We start from the raw sequence: 15,619 nt of genomic DNA on the forward strand, positions 1-15,619 counted from the left end.
TAATATACATACATGTATATTTATTTTACATATACTAAATGCTACGTTATGTGTTAATGCCATATTTAATATATTAATTTTTAAATAGTAGTTATTTAGTATTAGTGGGCAATTTAATTACATTTACTTTATTAATGTATTTATATAATAAAGTTAATTTTATCTTTAAAAAATTATATTTTGTGTTATAATTAAGTATGAAAGAAACAGTTACTAAGGGTTGTTAATCTGTTGCTAAGGGGTCGCCTAGCAACAGGCCAACCGACCAAATCTTTGTTTTAAGATCAATTCCTGCTAATTAGTGCCCCCATGATAGTTTCTAACCAGCCCTGTCTGCGTTCAGTTGGTATTATTTTATTGGACATTTTGAGTTTTTTAGACAGCATTAAAGACCTCTGCATTTCAACTTGAATATGAGTTTCTTCTGATTATTGGCCATTACAGTTTCTAACCAGCCCTGTCTGCATTCAGTTGGTATTATTTTTTGGACATCTTGAGTGTTTCAGTCATTATTACAGTTCAGAACCAGACCTTTTCTGCATTTCTGGCCTTTAACTGGAATATGAGTTGTCGTTAATTAGTCAGCTTGTATGATTCATTGCAACAACCAGACCCTGTCCGCCCTTTATAAGTGTCAGTGTGGCCATCTTGGCTTTTATAAATTTCGACTGTTGATGAGTCAGGACTGACTTGGGCCCATCAACTTTGGACCAGTTTGAAAGTTGCAGCGGTGTTAGCTACGGAGCTGTGACCTACAGATATTGTCAGCAATCTATCTTCCTCTGACCTATGAGAGTGGCTCAGCTTTTCTTCCATCGACTAGTATTTATTTTATAGATCTATTGATTTTAGAAATGGTTTCTCTTTTGTTTTAATAATTTAATTAGCTAATTTTACTTTTGTCTAAAAGGTCTTTTTGTTTTAACTTGTATTCATTGTTTTATTCTAACTCTTTTGTTTATTTTATGTTTATGTTTCCCATTGTGCTCAGCCAGATGAATGTTTATATTATGAGCCACCTTGTTTTTGTTCTTTTTAAAGCTTTCTTATAAAAAGACATAATCGATTTGAGGTGGCTTTAACATATTGACTAAATATTTCTCCGTGCTGTAAATACTCACTCATAAAATAATGGAGAGAGTTTCTTTATAAAGATGGAAAAATTCAGAAATGAAATAATCAAAACAAAACAACAAAGGTTAATGAAAATTCCTTAATTGTTGGAGCTATCACATGGGAAAATCCCATTATAATGAATTTTTTACCTAATTATGTGCTTATATTAAAACAAATAATGTGTTAACCTTTTCATTTACTTCAATATGAAATATAATTTTTAAATAATATATATCTTCTCAATAGTTCGGCATAATAATTAATTTATGATTAAATACCTACTCATTAATTAAAATAAAAATTAATGCCTACTTTTTATTTAGTATTAATTTTTGTTAATATTGTAGTATGTTCTGCAAAAAAAACTATATTATGAACTATAGGACTATATTTTCAAAATAAATGACCCACAGATATAGTTCTGGTATCTTAAGTTTGTATATACATATTTTAGGACACCTCTCTTCTGGAGAGCATGTGGTAAGTGCTGATGAGAAATGAAATGGCCGTCTGCCTCCGGGTGAAGTAGTTCAAATGCATTAAATTTGATTTGTTAATTTTAATAAAATTGCTTATTCAAAATTTAATAAAATAAAGTTTTCTCTTAAGAGCTTGACTAAAAATTGGTGTCTGTTAAGAGAGGTTTCACTGTTTAGAGTAGGTTATGGATTTCAACCTTTTGAAAGAACATATGAAGTTAGAATCTCAGGCCATTTTTTTTCTTTGATTATTAATTCATGACAACTTTAATTAATTATATATGTATTTTTTCAAAACACTTAATTTTTATCAATTTTTTGTTCATTAATTTGTTTATCTTATATCTGCATAGGGTATCGCAGTACTTGAAGATGTACCGATTCCAACCATTAAGTCACCAGACCAGATACTAGTCGAGGTACGATTTGCGACTCTCTGTCAAACTGATCTTCGTATTTCTAGTGGATATTCAAAAACTATTCGGTCAATTCTTGACCATTCAGTGAGTATTTATTTGATTTTATTTATTTACAGTCTTTAAGCAGTGAATATTTATTGGATTTTAGTCACATATAGTCTTGGTCACATTGTTATCTATATTATTATTCTATTTTTATTTTGAAGATATGGCTACACATGTGGGATCACCGTTTTCAATGAAACTTATTTTGGTCATACTAGGTCAAAAAATATTAGGCACGTGTCCAAGGATTCTTGCCAATGCGCCCTAGGAGGCAAGAAAAAAAATATTTTACACAATTTTAGAAATTTCTTATATTATCATTTGCCGATTTGGCTCTACATGTGTTTAATGGTTATTATGTACCAATCTATTTGTTTGTTCCGCATAGAATAAGCGCAAATAATTGCTGATTGTATTAAATGACCTTTAGTGTATAAACTGAATGTCACTACACTTTTTGACTAACTAAGTATGGGGTTAAAAGACAACAAATTTAGATTTCCAATGGTTGTAATTATGTTGGATTTGGATTACGTAAAGATTTATGAATTTTTTTTTGTGAACCCAGGACATCAGCATATAAAAAATATCCCCCAAAAATTTATAATTTTTGATTTGTATGAAAATTCATGTTTGAGGGTTTCAAAAGGCGCTAAGATTGAATCTGGCTTGATTTTTCCTCAATGACAAAATTATTTTGGTCGACTTTATTTGAAATGATTTTTCGTTTTTGTAATTTTTTATACTCTTAAGCTCATTTAATACAATCAATAATCTTTTGTTCTTATTTTACACAAAAAACAACAACAGATCGATAGGTTCAAAATTTAAAAATTATGTAAACTATTTTTTTAGGATGCATTGGCAAGGACCCTCAGAAACTCGTCTAATATTTTTTGATCTAGTATGGCCAAAAAAGTTCCATTGAAATTGGTTTTCTACATATGTTGGAGTGAATACTGTCCTTCTTGTCAGTAAATACTGAAACATTGTTATTATTTGGATATTCTTAATTGTTGTTACCAAAAGTAAATGTTAATTCTCTTATAATGGCCCTGTATGAAAAAAAATCTATGGTTCTTACATGTCAATTTAAGTAAAAATGTGCGATGACATGATCATAAAAATGAACATCCTAATATATTCAATCACCAGATGTTTGGTATACCACAAACCATTTGTTTTATTTAATAATTTGTTTGATTATTAAAGAATGGTTAACCATTCTAGAACCACCGTGATAGATAAAATCACTCCTCCCCCCCCCCATTGTAGTTTGCCTTGTAAACAATATAGGTTCCCGCAGCAGTGGGGTACTATTAGTGGAAATAGCTATTCCATAAAACATGTTAATACTATAAAATTTTCAAAAAAAGATAACAATAGAAAATTATCTTTCTTATATTTTCCTGTTACTGTAACTAGAAGCTAATCTCAAGACTATTTCATTTGCTTCAATAGTTTTACTCAAATTGATCTATTGATCAAGTCCTTGAAAATATGTTATTATATCAAATTCATTGTCAACATTTTCTCAATGGATGTTTAGGCCTTACTAAATATTATATTGTGTCTGATAATATGCCCATGTATGACACAGTATAGTAGCTATGCTCACAGTTGAATTTCTATAAAATTACTGAAACAAATGATATATGATAGTCTTGAATGGCTCCTTGTGGCTGAACCGTTAAGAATGGTGCCAAATAAATAAAAAAAATTGTCTGGTGACCTAATCGGCTCCAATTTCAAACTCAAAAAAATTATTGATTTTTTTATAATCTTCTGAATACTTATGTTCCTGGAAGACGGAGCCACCAGTCATTCTTGGTCGAAGCGGCTCTGGAACTGTGGTAGAGGTTGGCGGTGCCGTTGAAGGCATAGATCCTGGAGACAAAGTAATCTTCTGGTGCCCTGTGTGGCGGAAAGGTTGCCTTTCCCAGTATGTCTGCCTTTCATCGTGGCAAGTTGTTTCGCTCCCAAAAGGGTATATTTTTTTACCTTTCTTTTTAATCTTAGTTGATATTGAAAACTTTAGTTTATAAAATCTGTTACCCTTTTGACAGAAAACTACACAAGGCTATATATATTTGGTAATATATATGAAATTCCTAAATGCTTTCAGTAAAACATCCTACCAGTAATGTGTTGGTTTGTAAGTCATGAGAAAATTTTTTGATGTATATTATTCTTTTTTTTTTTACTAACATTTTTAATGCTTGTGTGAGAAATTTTGGCATCATCGATTCATGATCTGCAACCTAACGCGCCATTCACTGTCAAATGGTTTGCAATCCTTTACCTATCGTTTCACAATTTGTCAAAACGAAATTAAGATTGCTCAAGGCAATTACTGTAATTATGCCACTATTCTTAAATGAAACAGTATCTATCAAATTTATTCTAATAATTTTGCCTGGTAACAGGAGTACTAGGTAATAAGAAATGGTAGTAGCATCATCTACTCGCAGTTTAAATGCTGAACTTATCCAGCCTAGACTATTTTGGGACATGGCAGAAATGTCTCTAGTCTTATTTTGTGATGGCTACTTATATATAGTTGTTATGGAAATAATTTTTCCTTTTACTGTATAGTTTAAGTATTTTATAGATAAGCATATCATCATATGTATGCTGAACTTATTTTAAATATCACTTTGTTATCTAGAGTGTCATTGGAAGATGGCGCTTGGTCAGCCTATCCGAGTGTTTTATCTTGGCGATATATTCAAGAATCAGGCATCAGTACGAGAGAACTTCATTCTAAAAGGTTACAAAATAATTATTCTCTCAAACGATTCTGACATAAGTATTAAAAATGAATGAACCTTCAACAAAATATAATTTTGCTATAAAATATAATTTTTGTAGCAAAGATTTACTCCAAGAACAAATTTTTTTTTAAGGGATTTTAAAATCCTAACATGCTCTATTTTTTATATAAAGGTATATTTTTCATTTGATTCAAGAGAATTCAGGAATCAAGGTTCCATTAAACATATAATATTGTGTTTTTTAAATCTGAACTCGCCTTAAACCCTATAGATCAATGATTATTTATAGATATTATTCTTATTCAGGGTGTTTGTTCATTGTGGTTCAAACTGGGTAGGAGACGCCTTGAGAAGAACTCTGATAACTCATGGCTGTGAGGCCTCGGCGACAACTAGCCAGACTCCCGTCGGGTCCGACAATCCCGGCCAGTTCTTCCATTTGTCTGCTGCACCCTTACTCATGACTGATCCTCTCCACAGGCATAGGTACTGACATATTTTTTTAAATTTAGCTTTGTCATGTTTCAATTAATATTTGTGCTTCAATTAAAAATCATATAATATTACTGTGTGATTAAAAACAGGTATGACCTTGTGTTCAACACTGAGGGTGAAGCCGCTGAAGAATTCTGCCGCTGCTTGCTCTGTCCTAAAGGGAAAATCATTGGGTCGTTTCCTCCCTATTTCTACTCAGACACGTTCGGGTCTTTCATCGGCTTCGCTTTCTCTTTATGGCTAAGGATGACACATGTAAGTTCATCACGATTGACATTGGTTGTATAAATGAGAAGATTAAATTTACTATTAGTTATATGATAAAAAAAAAAAAAATTAATTCTATATCGCCTTATTTGTTATTGTCATTGATTACATTTAATTTTGTAGCGACCTACGTGGGAATTGAGTGGTATGCGAGAGGGAAGCAGACTGGTGAGGTCCCTTGGGCGAGCACCACAACCGCAGTCCCCTCATGCCTTGGACCCATCCATGGTAGCTATCAGTTCGGTTGGAGCTGTGCTCGTTTCCATGTGAGTATGTATTCTCCTTCTGCCTTTTTTACTTTATTTCAAATTTATAATTTCATTTTTATTGGAATAATTTGTTTTCTAGCAATAACCCTCCACAGCAGGGCTGTAAATAGAAAACTGGAATTTGAACATAAATGGTAAAAACTGTCAATTTAGTTACCATCAAACATTGCCATTGGCATCATTTTTTTTTTTTTACATTTGATAAAGATTTTTAACAAACAACTCAAGTTTCATGCAACAGTATAGTTTTTAAAAGAATTGAACATGTCAAATTTCGTTCCTGGAAACTATAATTTGTGGACAACTTTGATTATCTGTAACCATTTGTAGAAAACTGCTTCAGAATCGCATTGAGTGATTGTCGAGGGTTCTTCATTTTCGAGAGTTATAATGCAGCTCGATATAAATAAGTAAAATTTCAAATACTGTTTAACACATTATAATTAAATATTTTAAGGGTGAATAACACCAACTGTTTAAATGAGATACTGGGGCCTGTCAGGAAGGCAATACTTGCTCTATTTATTTTTGGCATTATTTTCTTTTTATTTCTGTCTTATTAAAAGTAACAGGCCTAGACATCTCTTTGGAACATCATAGTGCTTTGAATGGTTTAAAACATTAAAAAGAGGCTATCTTGTCCTGAGAATCCAATAACATGGAAGACCATCAAAAAAGTTTTAAGACAGCTAATTGCTAGCAATCATACACAACTACTCGATCAATTAAATGTGACATGAAAAGCTGTCTCCATATCCTTGAATGACATGGGAAAGCTCCAGAATATAGGAAAATAAAAATAGGAGTAGGAAAATGCAAACAACTACTTCTAATATCCAGCTTGGCAGGTGCAAAAAATGTCATTCTTAATAAATTATTACTGGTGATGAAAAGTGGATTTAATTTGAGAATCCTTAGCCTAAAAGATCCATGGGTAACTCCAGTCATACCACAATATTGACCACTATGTTAAATCGCTGTGGTTGGAAAAGAATGCTTGTGTTTATTGGGTTATAAGGCTGTGATCTATTATGAGCAAGTACAACCTGATTGAACCATTAATATCGAACACTACCGACAACAAATTATCGATTTAAATCAAGCTTTGCCTTAAAAACAACCAGAATATCTAAAAGGCAACTCAAAGTGATTCCGCTTCATAATAATAATAATCAAAATTGATCAAGGTAATAATTTGAGTGGTTCCACTGAGAAATACTTTTTCTGAAAGCTTACTCATCGAACTTGGCTCCAATCAATTATTACTTATTGGTATTGATGGGACTCGCATTGCTGAGCAGCGCTTCACATCTTACCAAAATGGCTTTGATGACTGGTTTACTTCAAAGTAGGAAGTATTTTTGCCATGGCATCCATAAAGTGCCTTAGAGATGGAAAATACTTTGAATAAAATGTTATCTTTTATTTTCATCCCATAAACATGTACTTTCTAAACAAATATTCTGGTTTCTTATTTACATCTGGTATTTAAAATTTTTAGAACAAAAAAAATTAAATAATATAATATGTACCATATTATTGTGAAACATTCAATTATTCCAAAAAAAAATTTATTAAAGTTGGTCTGGAATTGTTACCAATTTAGTGTTGATTCTTAACTATTTTAATTCAAAAAGGTCTCTAGCCCCTTCAGTGATGGCTATCCATTTTTTTTTTTTTTTAAACAATGAGTTTTTGTGTACCATTTCCTCCATCTCTACTCGCTTCCTCATGGAACTTCATCCAAGTTTGAATCAAAACAGATCTTATTCATAGAAAATTGCAATTTTTATGTCATCCTACCCTTGTACTTTTCAAAATTCTAGTAGTTTTTGTGATTTTTAAATGCTCAATATGAAACTTCCAAATAAACAATTCTAGATCTTCCAGACAATATATGGAGAAAAAAAAGTTTAAATCATTGTACATATTTCTGTAGCAGTTTAAGATATTTTTCTGTGTATAAGTATGCTATTTATTATTAATATTTTTTAACAAGTTTTTTATAAGCCTTGATTATAAATTTATAGTCTGTTTTTCAATCAATGAAAAAGAGAAAGTAACAGATTTTTTATTTTCTTCCAGGGATGAACTGAGTAGTGGAAAAAAGAACACAATCAAATAGTAGTTTTATTATTGTTACTATTTATTTGTTAATAAATGTTTTAATTATGTAATTATTTTAATGTCAACTCCTTTTCTGTCTGATTTATGCTTCTGTGTATGTAATTATTATAATTAACACTTTGGCTGTGGAGGCTATGCTGGAAAAGCACAATTTTTATTGTTGATATTTTCTTTTTTTTTAATTTGAACAAGCATTATAGAATGAAATGTCATATTTAACTAAATAAAATTCAAATATGTTTTTTAAACATGACACATTATCGTCACTTGCGTATGCCACTGAATCTATGTATACAATTAGCTGATAAACAAATGTTTTGCAGGTTTTTGAACTGAATTACTGAATAAGGACTCTAGAAAGTTATTGAACATCACACCACTTTCTATAAAACTTTTAAAAAAAGGTGAAATAATCCAAAAAATATTTTTCTAAATAAAAAATCTTTTGAACATGTAAAAAATGATTATTGGAAATATGTAAAATAAAACATAAGTGAATAAATTTATATTCTTTGAAAAATAAATATGAATAAATTAGATAATAAAAAAAAAATTAGGAGTGTAAAAATCCTTAATAGCTGCAAAACTTAGAACAATCTATAGCTAGTTGAAACTAGAACAGTACTCAACACAGTTCGGAACAATCCTAGGTGAAAGGAAGGTGGTGAAGCTGTTTCCACAGCTCCAAAAGCAAACTAGAAAAGTAACCTCCCTTGGCAATAATGTGTCATCTCTTCAATCATGGTCAAGCTGTTAAGATGGATTTACCAGGACATTTTCATGGTGCAGAATCAAAACAAGCGATATACAGATTTTTCTTGGTATGATTGAGACAATTTTGACCTTATAACCCACAGAGCTTTAGGACAGCCTTTCTTGATCCTCTTTAATCTTGGAGGTATTAAGAATAAATACATTATTGAGAAATAGAAAATTAAGAGTTCTCAAAAATACATATCAATAAGTAATTATAATATTACAATTTCATTAATTTCAAACAATATTTCATATTAAATTCACAAGTAACTTATTCAATCAGTCATCACATACAATTCCGAAACATGGACTAAAAACAAGACAGTAGACCAAAAAGTTCTACAAGGAATCTTTAACCCTACTTGCATTCATCCCCATGATGATTTCCATTCCCCAATGGAAACATTGAAATAATTGGGAGTTGAATGATTTGCATAATGAAGAGGATACTATAGTGATTAAAGCAGATAAGCTAAGGTGGGTGAGTCACATAGTGCAGCTTAGTGGTCTCTAATCCAAAGAAGAATGGGTAAGCCCCTATGTGGTTCCTGCAGAATGGAAAGACCAAGGCTGTAATGGACAAAGAATCCTCACTTTGGTTATTGGAGGCCTGGACTCGGCATTGGATTGTGGAGTCATGAATTGTTATTTCATGTTAAAATTTGTATAAGCGATTACATGTCTTTTCAAGAGAATAAACGTTAATTATGAAAGCAGTGAGACGTTCTTAATTAAAAAAAAGTTTTTATTGAACTTTACAGAAATAGTAATATAAATAAACTTGAAAATATAAAATTTAGGATGTTCATCAAAAGTAAACATCATAACACATTTTATCTAATTATGAACATTGTTATAAACACATCATTATTAGTAATAGATTCAGGAAGGTACGATGGATTGTATCGAACCACTCAGGTCGAACGGATTGAGGAAGAAGAAGTTTTTATGAGGTTCGTCTTTTTTAGATACAACTTTGATGACTTCTTGGCTAACAACGGCTCCAATGATAGCACAGCATGGGCTCAACATACCAACAGCTACACACCTGTTGGGAAAAAGGGACCATTTATTACCAACATATATACAATATTTGAAATTATATTCTAACAGAGGTAACATAAATTTTCTGTAAGAGAGGCCAGAAAAAACAACTTATGAGAAGTAAAATGCATATAAATCAAACAAAAACTTCATAATAGCTGTTAAGGCCCTGTTTATAATTAATTTTTAAATAGTATTAACTTAGTAGTAGTGTTTAATTTAATTATATTAATTTTATTTGAACTATTTTCATTTGTTAATAAACATATGAACTTTATATTTTGTATTAAAATATTTAAGAGTAAGAGAAACAGTTGCTTAGCAAGAGGCCGATGATATTCATTAAATATCAGTTGTTGCTAATTAGTCTTCTAGTATAATTCATAACCAGCCCTGTCTGCGAACATTATGTGTTTGTTTGGACATTATTATTGTTTATTGTGACTGTTACAGTGCATTACCAGACTCTAACAATGTATTAGTTTGACCTGTTTAAATACATTCTGATTATTAATATCGATCGTTGCATACAACTCTGCCCTCATTGAGTGCCAGGGTGGCCATTTTGGTTTTTGTGTATCTTGACTGTTAATTGTGATAATACTGTCCACTGCATTGAAAACAATTGTGGTAATTAATTTAATTAAGGGTTTGAATACTGAATGCATTAAAGAGCCAGTACAGACATGGGCTTACCAACTTTTGACCAGTTTGAGAGTAGCTTCATTGTTTATAACTATGAAGCGGTGACCTACACTTTAACAGTAGCAATCTACTAAATTTAAATAAAGTGAGCATATACCTGAAAGTTACATCAGGAATATTTTCTATCGGGTAATCCACTCCGTCTAATAGTGCATCTCGAAATTTCACTAGTGTCTGTAAGTCTTCTTCATCAGAAGTAGGGTCCCTTTTGAATTCTTCTCGAAATTTATAGAGAACTAAAACATAAAGTTCAATTATTTATTGTAGGTTGATTTTTTTTATAAATAATTAAACAATTATAAAACATAGAACAATGCTTATTCCAAAGATTTAGGAATTAAGGATGCCATATGTAGCATATTATTTTTAAACTTAATCCAATAAAAAAATAACACATGCGAATTGATATCTATATGTTCAATTTTTTGTTACCTTCTCATTAAAAAACAGTTGAACTGATCTCCAGAAAACTTTTCTATTGTTATATAGAACCATAAGAAGGTTTTGAACTATATCAACCTGCCATCGACCAGAAGAAAGTAATTCAACAAAACATGTACACTTCGTAAATTATAATATAATTTAATTAACTGTAAATACCTTTCAAAATCATTAATAATTTAAAATCATTTACCTTTAAGAATAAAGAAACCAGGAGGGGTCCTTTTAAACTTCTTAATTACTTCTGGGTCTTTAAGGTTGACATTGAAAACGGACTCCATTGAAGGGTACGAAACCGTTTCAATCTTTGTTTTCACTTCTGCTCCTTTTTTCCCACTACTATATTCACTATAAAGTAAGAAAAAAATCTATAATATCTAAAGAATATACAGTTACAAGGTAGCCATTTTGGAATTTCCAAAATGATAATGAGTTATTAAAAAACTATAAAAAGGATAAGTTACATAGCATGTTATATTGAATATATGCTGATGCATAAGAAGAAACACTTGAATTCCTCATGTAATTTTCAGTTCAAAAAATCAACAATCTATGCAAATTACGACTTTTCCAAACAAACAAAAATAAAATTACCTGTTACCTATACTATTACATTTTGTGGCAATGTTAAGATAACAGAAAGAAATATGTATCCATAATTTATTAAAATTAACTACTTAACTACATAGTTCTATACTTTTTAACAATTTGACATTTTCATGTGGAATCTGAATTAGTAGAGATGAGAGCGCTATTAATGAGGTTATAATAAATTTAAAAAGTTGATTTTTAAAAAAAAATAGTTATTTGCCTTATTTTACATTGGCGAGGCACGTTGAGTCAAAATCATTAGAGTCGTTTGGGATAAAATCGAAAAAATGTGAAAAATTGATTCTATTAAGTGACACTTCCGGACAGTTAATTTTATTGAAAAAGTTGCTGTCACATCTCTGGCATATACTCGCGTTAAATATGTAATTTCAGATTCATACTACTTTTTGTTTTTGAGCTAGGCTAATAACCTGCACAGACCATTGTGCGTGTTTTGGTAATTTGTACTCAGGGGACTTCCAAACGTGTATTTCCATCGAAAATTTTAATGTACTATTCATTTCGTATATCAGTAAGTGAAAGTATAAATAATAAGTGGCCATTACATAAAAGACTTAATAGATAAACTAAATGCTACAAAATATTGCTTAATATGTGTATCCAAGGAAGAGAACATAACATGAGCATGAGGACCTCCTCTTTGGTTACAAATAAGATCAATAGTAAATTTGTTTAAAAATTAAAGAAAGAAAATTAACTCACACTGAATAGGTATGTTCGCAGTAATCATAGAAACTAAATCCAAACGTCCCATAATCACCTGCTGCTATAAAAGGTATACTTCGACTTCTGCATACATTATCAATCCTGATATTCTGGGCAAGGTCTTGACTACAGCTAACGACCACTTCAAAGTCGTAGAAAAACTCATCAGATTTTTCAGAAACTAGCTGACTATCGGCCTGAACTGATACTAGAGGATTTAAATTCTGTGCTCTCTGGCAACTGGCTTCCGCCCTCTGAAAGTAGAATATAAATCAATTAAAATAAAACTACACTGTGGAAAAATAAAAAACAATTAATTTATCACAAACTTACATTTTGCCCAATTTTTTCTACAGGGATTAAAAAGTTGCTGTGGGAATCCTCCGATGTGGATGCTTTATTGTCTAGCATTAGTACTGACTTGACACCAGACAATACAAGATTTTTAACTATTTCGGCCCCAAGACCATCCAATCCTATTACAAGAACTCTTGCATTGCGCAACCTATTAAAATGAAAAAAAAAAATCATTACTAACATTTCTAAGCATCAATATATGTCACAAAAGCCACAAGTAATAGTGTTGCTGACAGAAATTTCAAAAGATAAATTAACCACATCAAAATGTGAAATAACTTCTGTTATTTAACTGACCAACCAAAACAGGGGTTTATTGAAGGCAAAAGGTAGTTTTCAATAATTCATCTAATATAATGAAATCTTATGTATGTATTGGAACAGTATGATAAAAGTAGAGTGGTATATAACAGAATATATGGAGGAGAAGAACAGGGTTCCCCGAACTTCTAAGAATTTTAAGGCAAAACATGTCATAGATCAATTTATTAAGTTTAAAATTTATGGAATTTAATAAATAAACTTGACAGTTTTGTTACATTTAAAGCAGTAATAGCAATAGAGGACATAACCCATATTAGAACACATCATATAGGTGATCAGGGATCCATCAGCTATTTGCAATGACATTTGTATATGTTACCAATTAAAAGATTTCAAAAAAGTTCTTTGAAATATTATATTTGTACAGAAGTCACTCAGTGCTTAATATATGACTTTTTGTTCTGCCTATTCAAAACAAATTATTGGTATTTAAAAAATAAGAAACAGAACAAACATAATATAAAAAATTCTTTTAACAAACAAATAAATACAAAAAAAAATTAATATCTTCTGTATATGATTTAATCTCTGTTATAAATCTTATTAAATAAGAATTATTGAACCTTAAGCTCTGGAACCAAAACTAACAATTTATGGATATAATTGTTTAAAGTTATGATGCATAACAAAAAAGATGAGTTAGAACAATTTATAGAGAATCAAGTTGTGCAACAGAGTTGATAGATTTAAAAAATAAATCGTAACTATAAACAAAAATATTTAAAAGTCACGATATTGTTTCAACTGTTAGGTTAGTAAAAGTAACTCACCTCTGTTGAGATTCAATGCCCCAAAGTCTAATCTGACGGTCATAAAGTTCTGTTTCATCTTCAGTTAAATTGGTATTGGTATCTTCTACCATTTTAAAACTTTTAAATTTTCAATGAAACCATAAACACAACCCAATGCCGGGAGTAAACTGACGCCGGATAACCTCCCAGCTAAGAGCTAATAACGAATATTCCTTATTTTCCACTTGTTCAAAAAGAAAAACTTTTGTGACATCACAAGTGACAAAACAGTCCGGGAACTGGCGTGTAAGCTTCCAATTAAGAATCTGGATGGAATAAAAAAAAGGATTAATCTAGGTGTAATTTCACATTACGTTATTTGAAATTGTATGATGAAGGCTACAAAAAATGACCGCAAAGTTTCCTAATATGATGAAATTAAAAGAATAATAATTTTTTCAAAAATTAAACATCTCAGTACCGTTTTAATGTGTGAATCGCGAGTGCTGTAAATATTCATTACAGCTTATTATCAGAAATACTTAGCACAGCAAAAAATAAAATTTGGTTATAGTTAATTTTTTTAAATATGGTACTAAAATTACAGTGCTTATTTTATCATAACACTCAATATTTGGCTGAACATAAGTGACCATATAGCTGCTTTGCTTGAAGTATGGGCTAACTGACATAAAAAAAAGTGTTCGTTTTATTTTGAGCGAACATGTTCAGAAGATATTACGTCGTCAGAGGCTCTTTGTCTAGCTTTTGTGGAAGGATTCCGGAGCTATTAGGGTTGTGAAAAAAGTAACCATAATTTACAGCAGTGGTTCTCAAACTTTTTCGCCATCGCACACTTCTTGGATTAAAAAAATTTCAAGTACAAAATAATGTATTTGTAGGTTTGTTAGTAGTTTTTTCATAAATTACAATTCTGTACACTCTGATGAACATGTATTGACGCATAACATAATAGCGATACACAATAATTTACATGACTTTGACCGTTCTCTTAGATAATCATACTGGGCAGGTTTTTCAGCACTCAGTGTTGCCAGCCCCTACATCTGTTCCCTCCTTAGCGGTCAGGTCGGCTTAAGACCTGGACATAACGACGAGGAAAATGCACTTGGCGCCCTGATCTTGTAGTAGTAGGTTGTTTCACATCTAGAGACTGCTGTTCGGCTAGAGTAAGCGATATTGTTGAAATGTTGAATCTTCAGACTCTGAAGTCGCAAGCAAGTAAGCAGGTTCAAGCCTGTCCACTGAGATACTAATTGGTTTGCCTTTAATGTCAACTACTCATAAGGTTTTTCTAGTGAGGCTCGAACACGATCTACTCGTACAAAGACGTGTGAGCTACTGCGCAGGTCCTTGGGGACAAATGTTTTCGGTAACTGTTTGAGTAGTGGATGCACTCATTGGAGATTGTTTAATGCTGATCGTAATTGGCTAATTAATGTTGGTGGGTTGGGTTTTGGATCGGAATTGGGCTCCACAAAGAAATCACCAGGAATACGGAGTTGGGTGCCATAAACAAGTTCTGCAATGGTTGATTGTGCTGCTTCATTAATTGAATACCGCAGTTCCAACAAGACAGTAGGTAAGACGGTAGTCCAATTTTTCGAATAGTGGGGCATTATAGCTGCTTTTAGGGTTCTATGAAGGCTTTCTATCTTGCCATTGCTTTATTGTACGAACAATGAGATCCACAAAGCTTTGTTAATTCAGTGAATAACTCAGAACGAAACTGAGTTCTCAAGTCAGTGACAACTTGGCGTGGACTTCCAAATCGAGCAATCCATCCTGTGAAAAAAACTCAGAGCTACTTCTTCAGCCGTTTTACAACGCAGTGGTAGTACTTCCATCCAGTTGGTGTAGCGATCGATGCAAGTTAAGCAGTATCTATATTCCTGGGATATTGGGAGTGGTCCGACAAGGTCTAAGTGAATT

General features: G+C 31.5%; 2 protein-coding genes across 6 annotated transcripts in view; one reads left to right on the plus strand and one right to left on the minus strand.

The window, feature by feature from the left end:
* LOC106680706 (reticulon-4-interacting protein 1 homolog, mitochondrial) overlaps window positions 1-8,041 on the plus strand; it is an 11,920-nt gene extending 3,879 nt beyond the window's left edge. For 2 of the 5 annotated variants that reach the window (XM_014420587.3, XM_014420589.3), the window contains exons 4-10: window positions 1,949-2,098; window positions 3,868-4,046; window positions 4,728-4,829; window positions 5,140-5,319; window positions 5,418-5,583; window positions 5,719-5,861; window positions 7,950-8,041. In XM_014420587.3, coding sequence (XP_014276073.1) covers window positions 1,949-2,098; window positions 3,868-4,046; window positions 4,728-4,829; window positions 5,140-5,319; window positions 5,418-5,583; window positions 5,719-5,861; window positions 7,950-7,989 — 960 coding nt within the window. In that variant the 3' untranslated portion in view covers window positions 7,990-8,041. Of the gene's footprint in view, window positions 1-1,948; window positions 2,099-3,867; window positions 4,047-4,727; window positions 4,830-5,139; window positions 5,320-5,417; window positions 5,584-5,718; window positions 5,866-5,943 lie in introns of all 5 variants that reach the window. The other 3 variants (XM_024360304.2, XM_024360303.2, XM_014420588.3) reach the window with 3 other exon arrangements.
* Window positions 8,042-9,471: 1,430 nt separating this feature from the next.
* Aos1 (activator of SUMO 1) lies at window positions 9,472-13,981 on the minus strand. Its single transcript, XM_014420590.3, has 6 exons — window positions 13,706-13,981; window positions 12,588-12,759; window positions 12,252-12,508; window positions 11,131-11,285; window positions 10,594-10,732; window positions 9,472-9,795 (listed from the first exon to the last, which is right to left on the minus strand). The coding sequence occupies exons 1-6, from the start codon at window positions 13,795-13,797 to the stop codon at window positions 9,630-9,632; spliced, it is 981 nt and encodes a 326-aa protein (XP_014276076.1). The 5' UTR covers window positions 13,798-13,981; the 3' UTR covers window positions 9,472-9,629.
* Window positions 13,982-15,619: the final 1,638 nt, after the last annotated feature.

Source organism: Halyomorpha halys, unplaced genomic scaffold, assembly GCF_000696795.3.
Source record: "Halyomorpha halys isolate HHAL.00 unplaced genomic scaffold, Hhal_1.1 Scaffold281.1, whole genome shotgun sequence".
Taxonomy (NCBI): domain Eukaryota; kingdom Metazoa; phylum Arthropoda; class Insecta; order Hemiptera; family Pentatomidae; genus Halyomorpha; species Halyomorpha halys.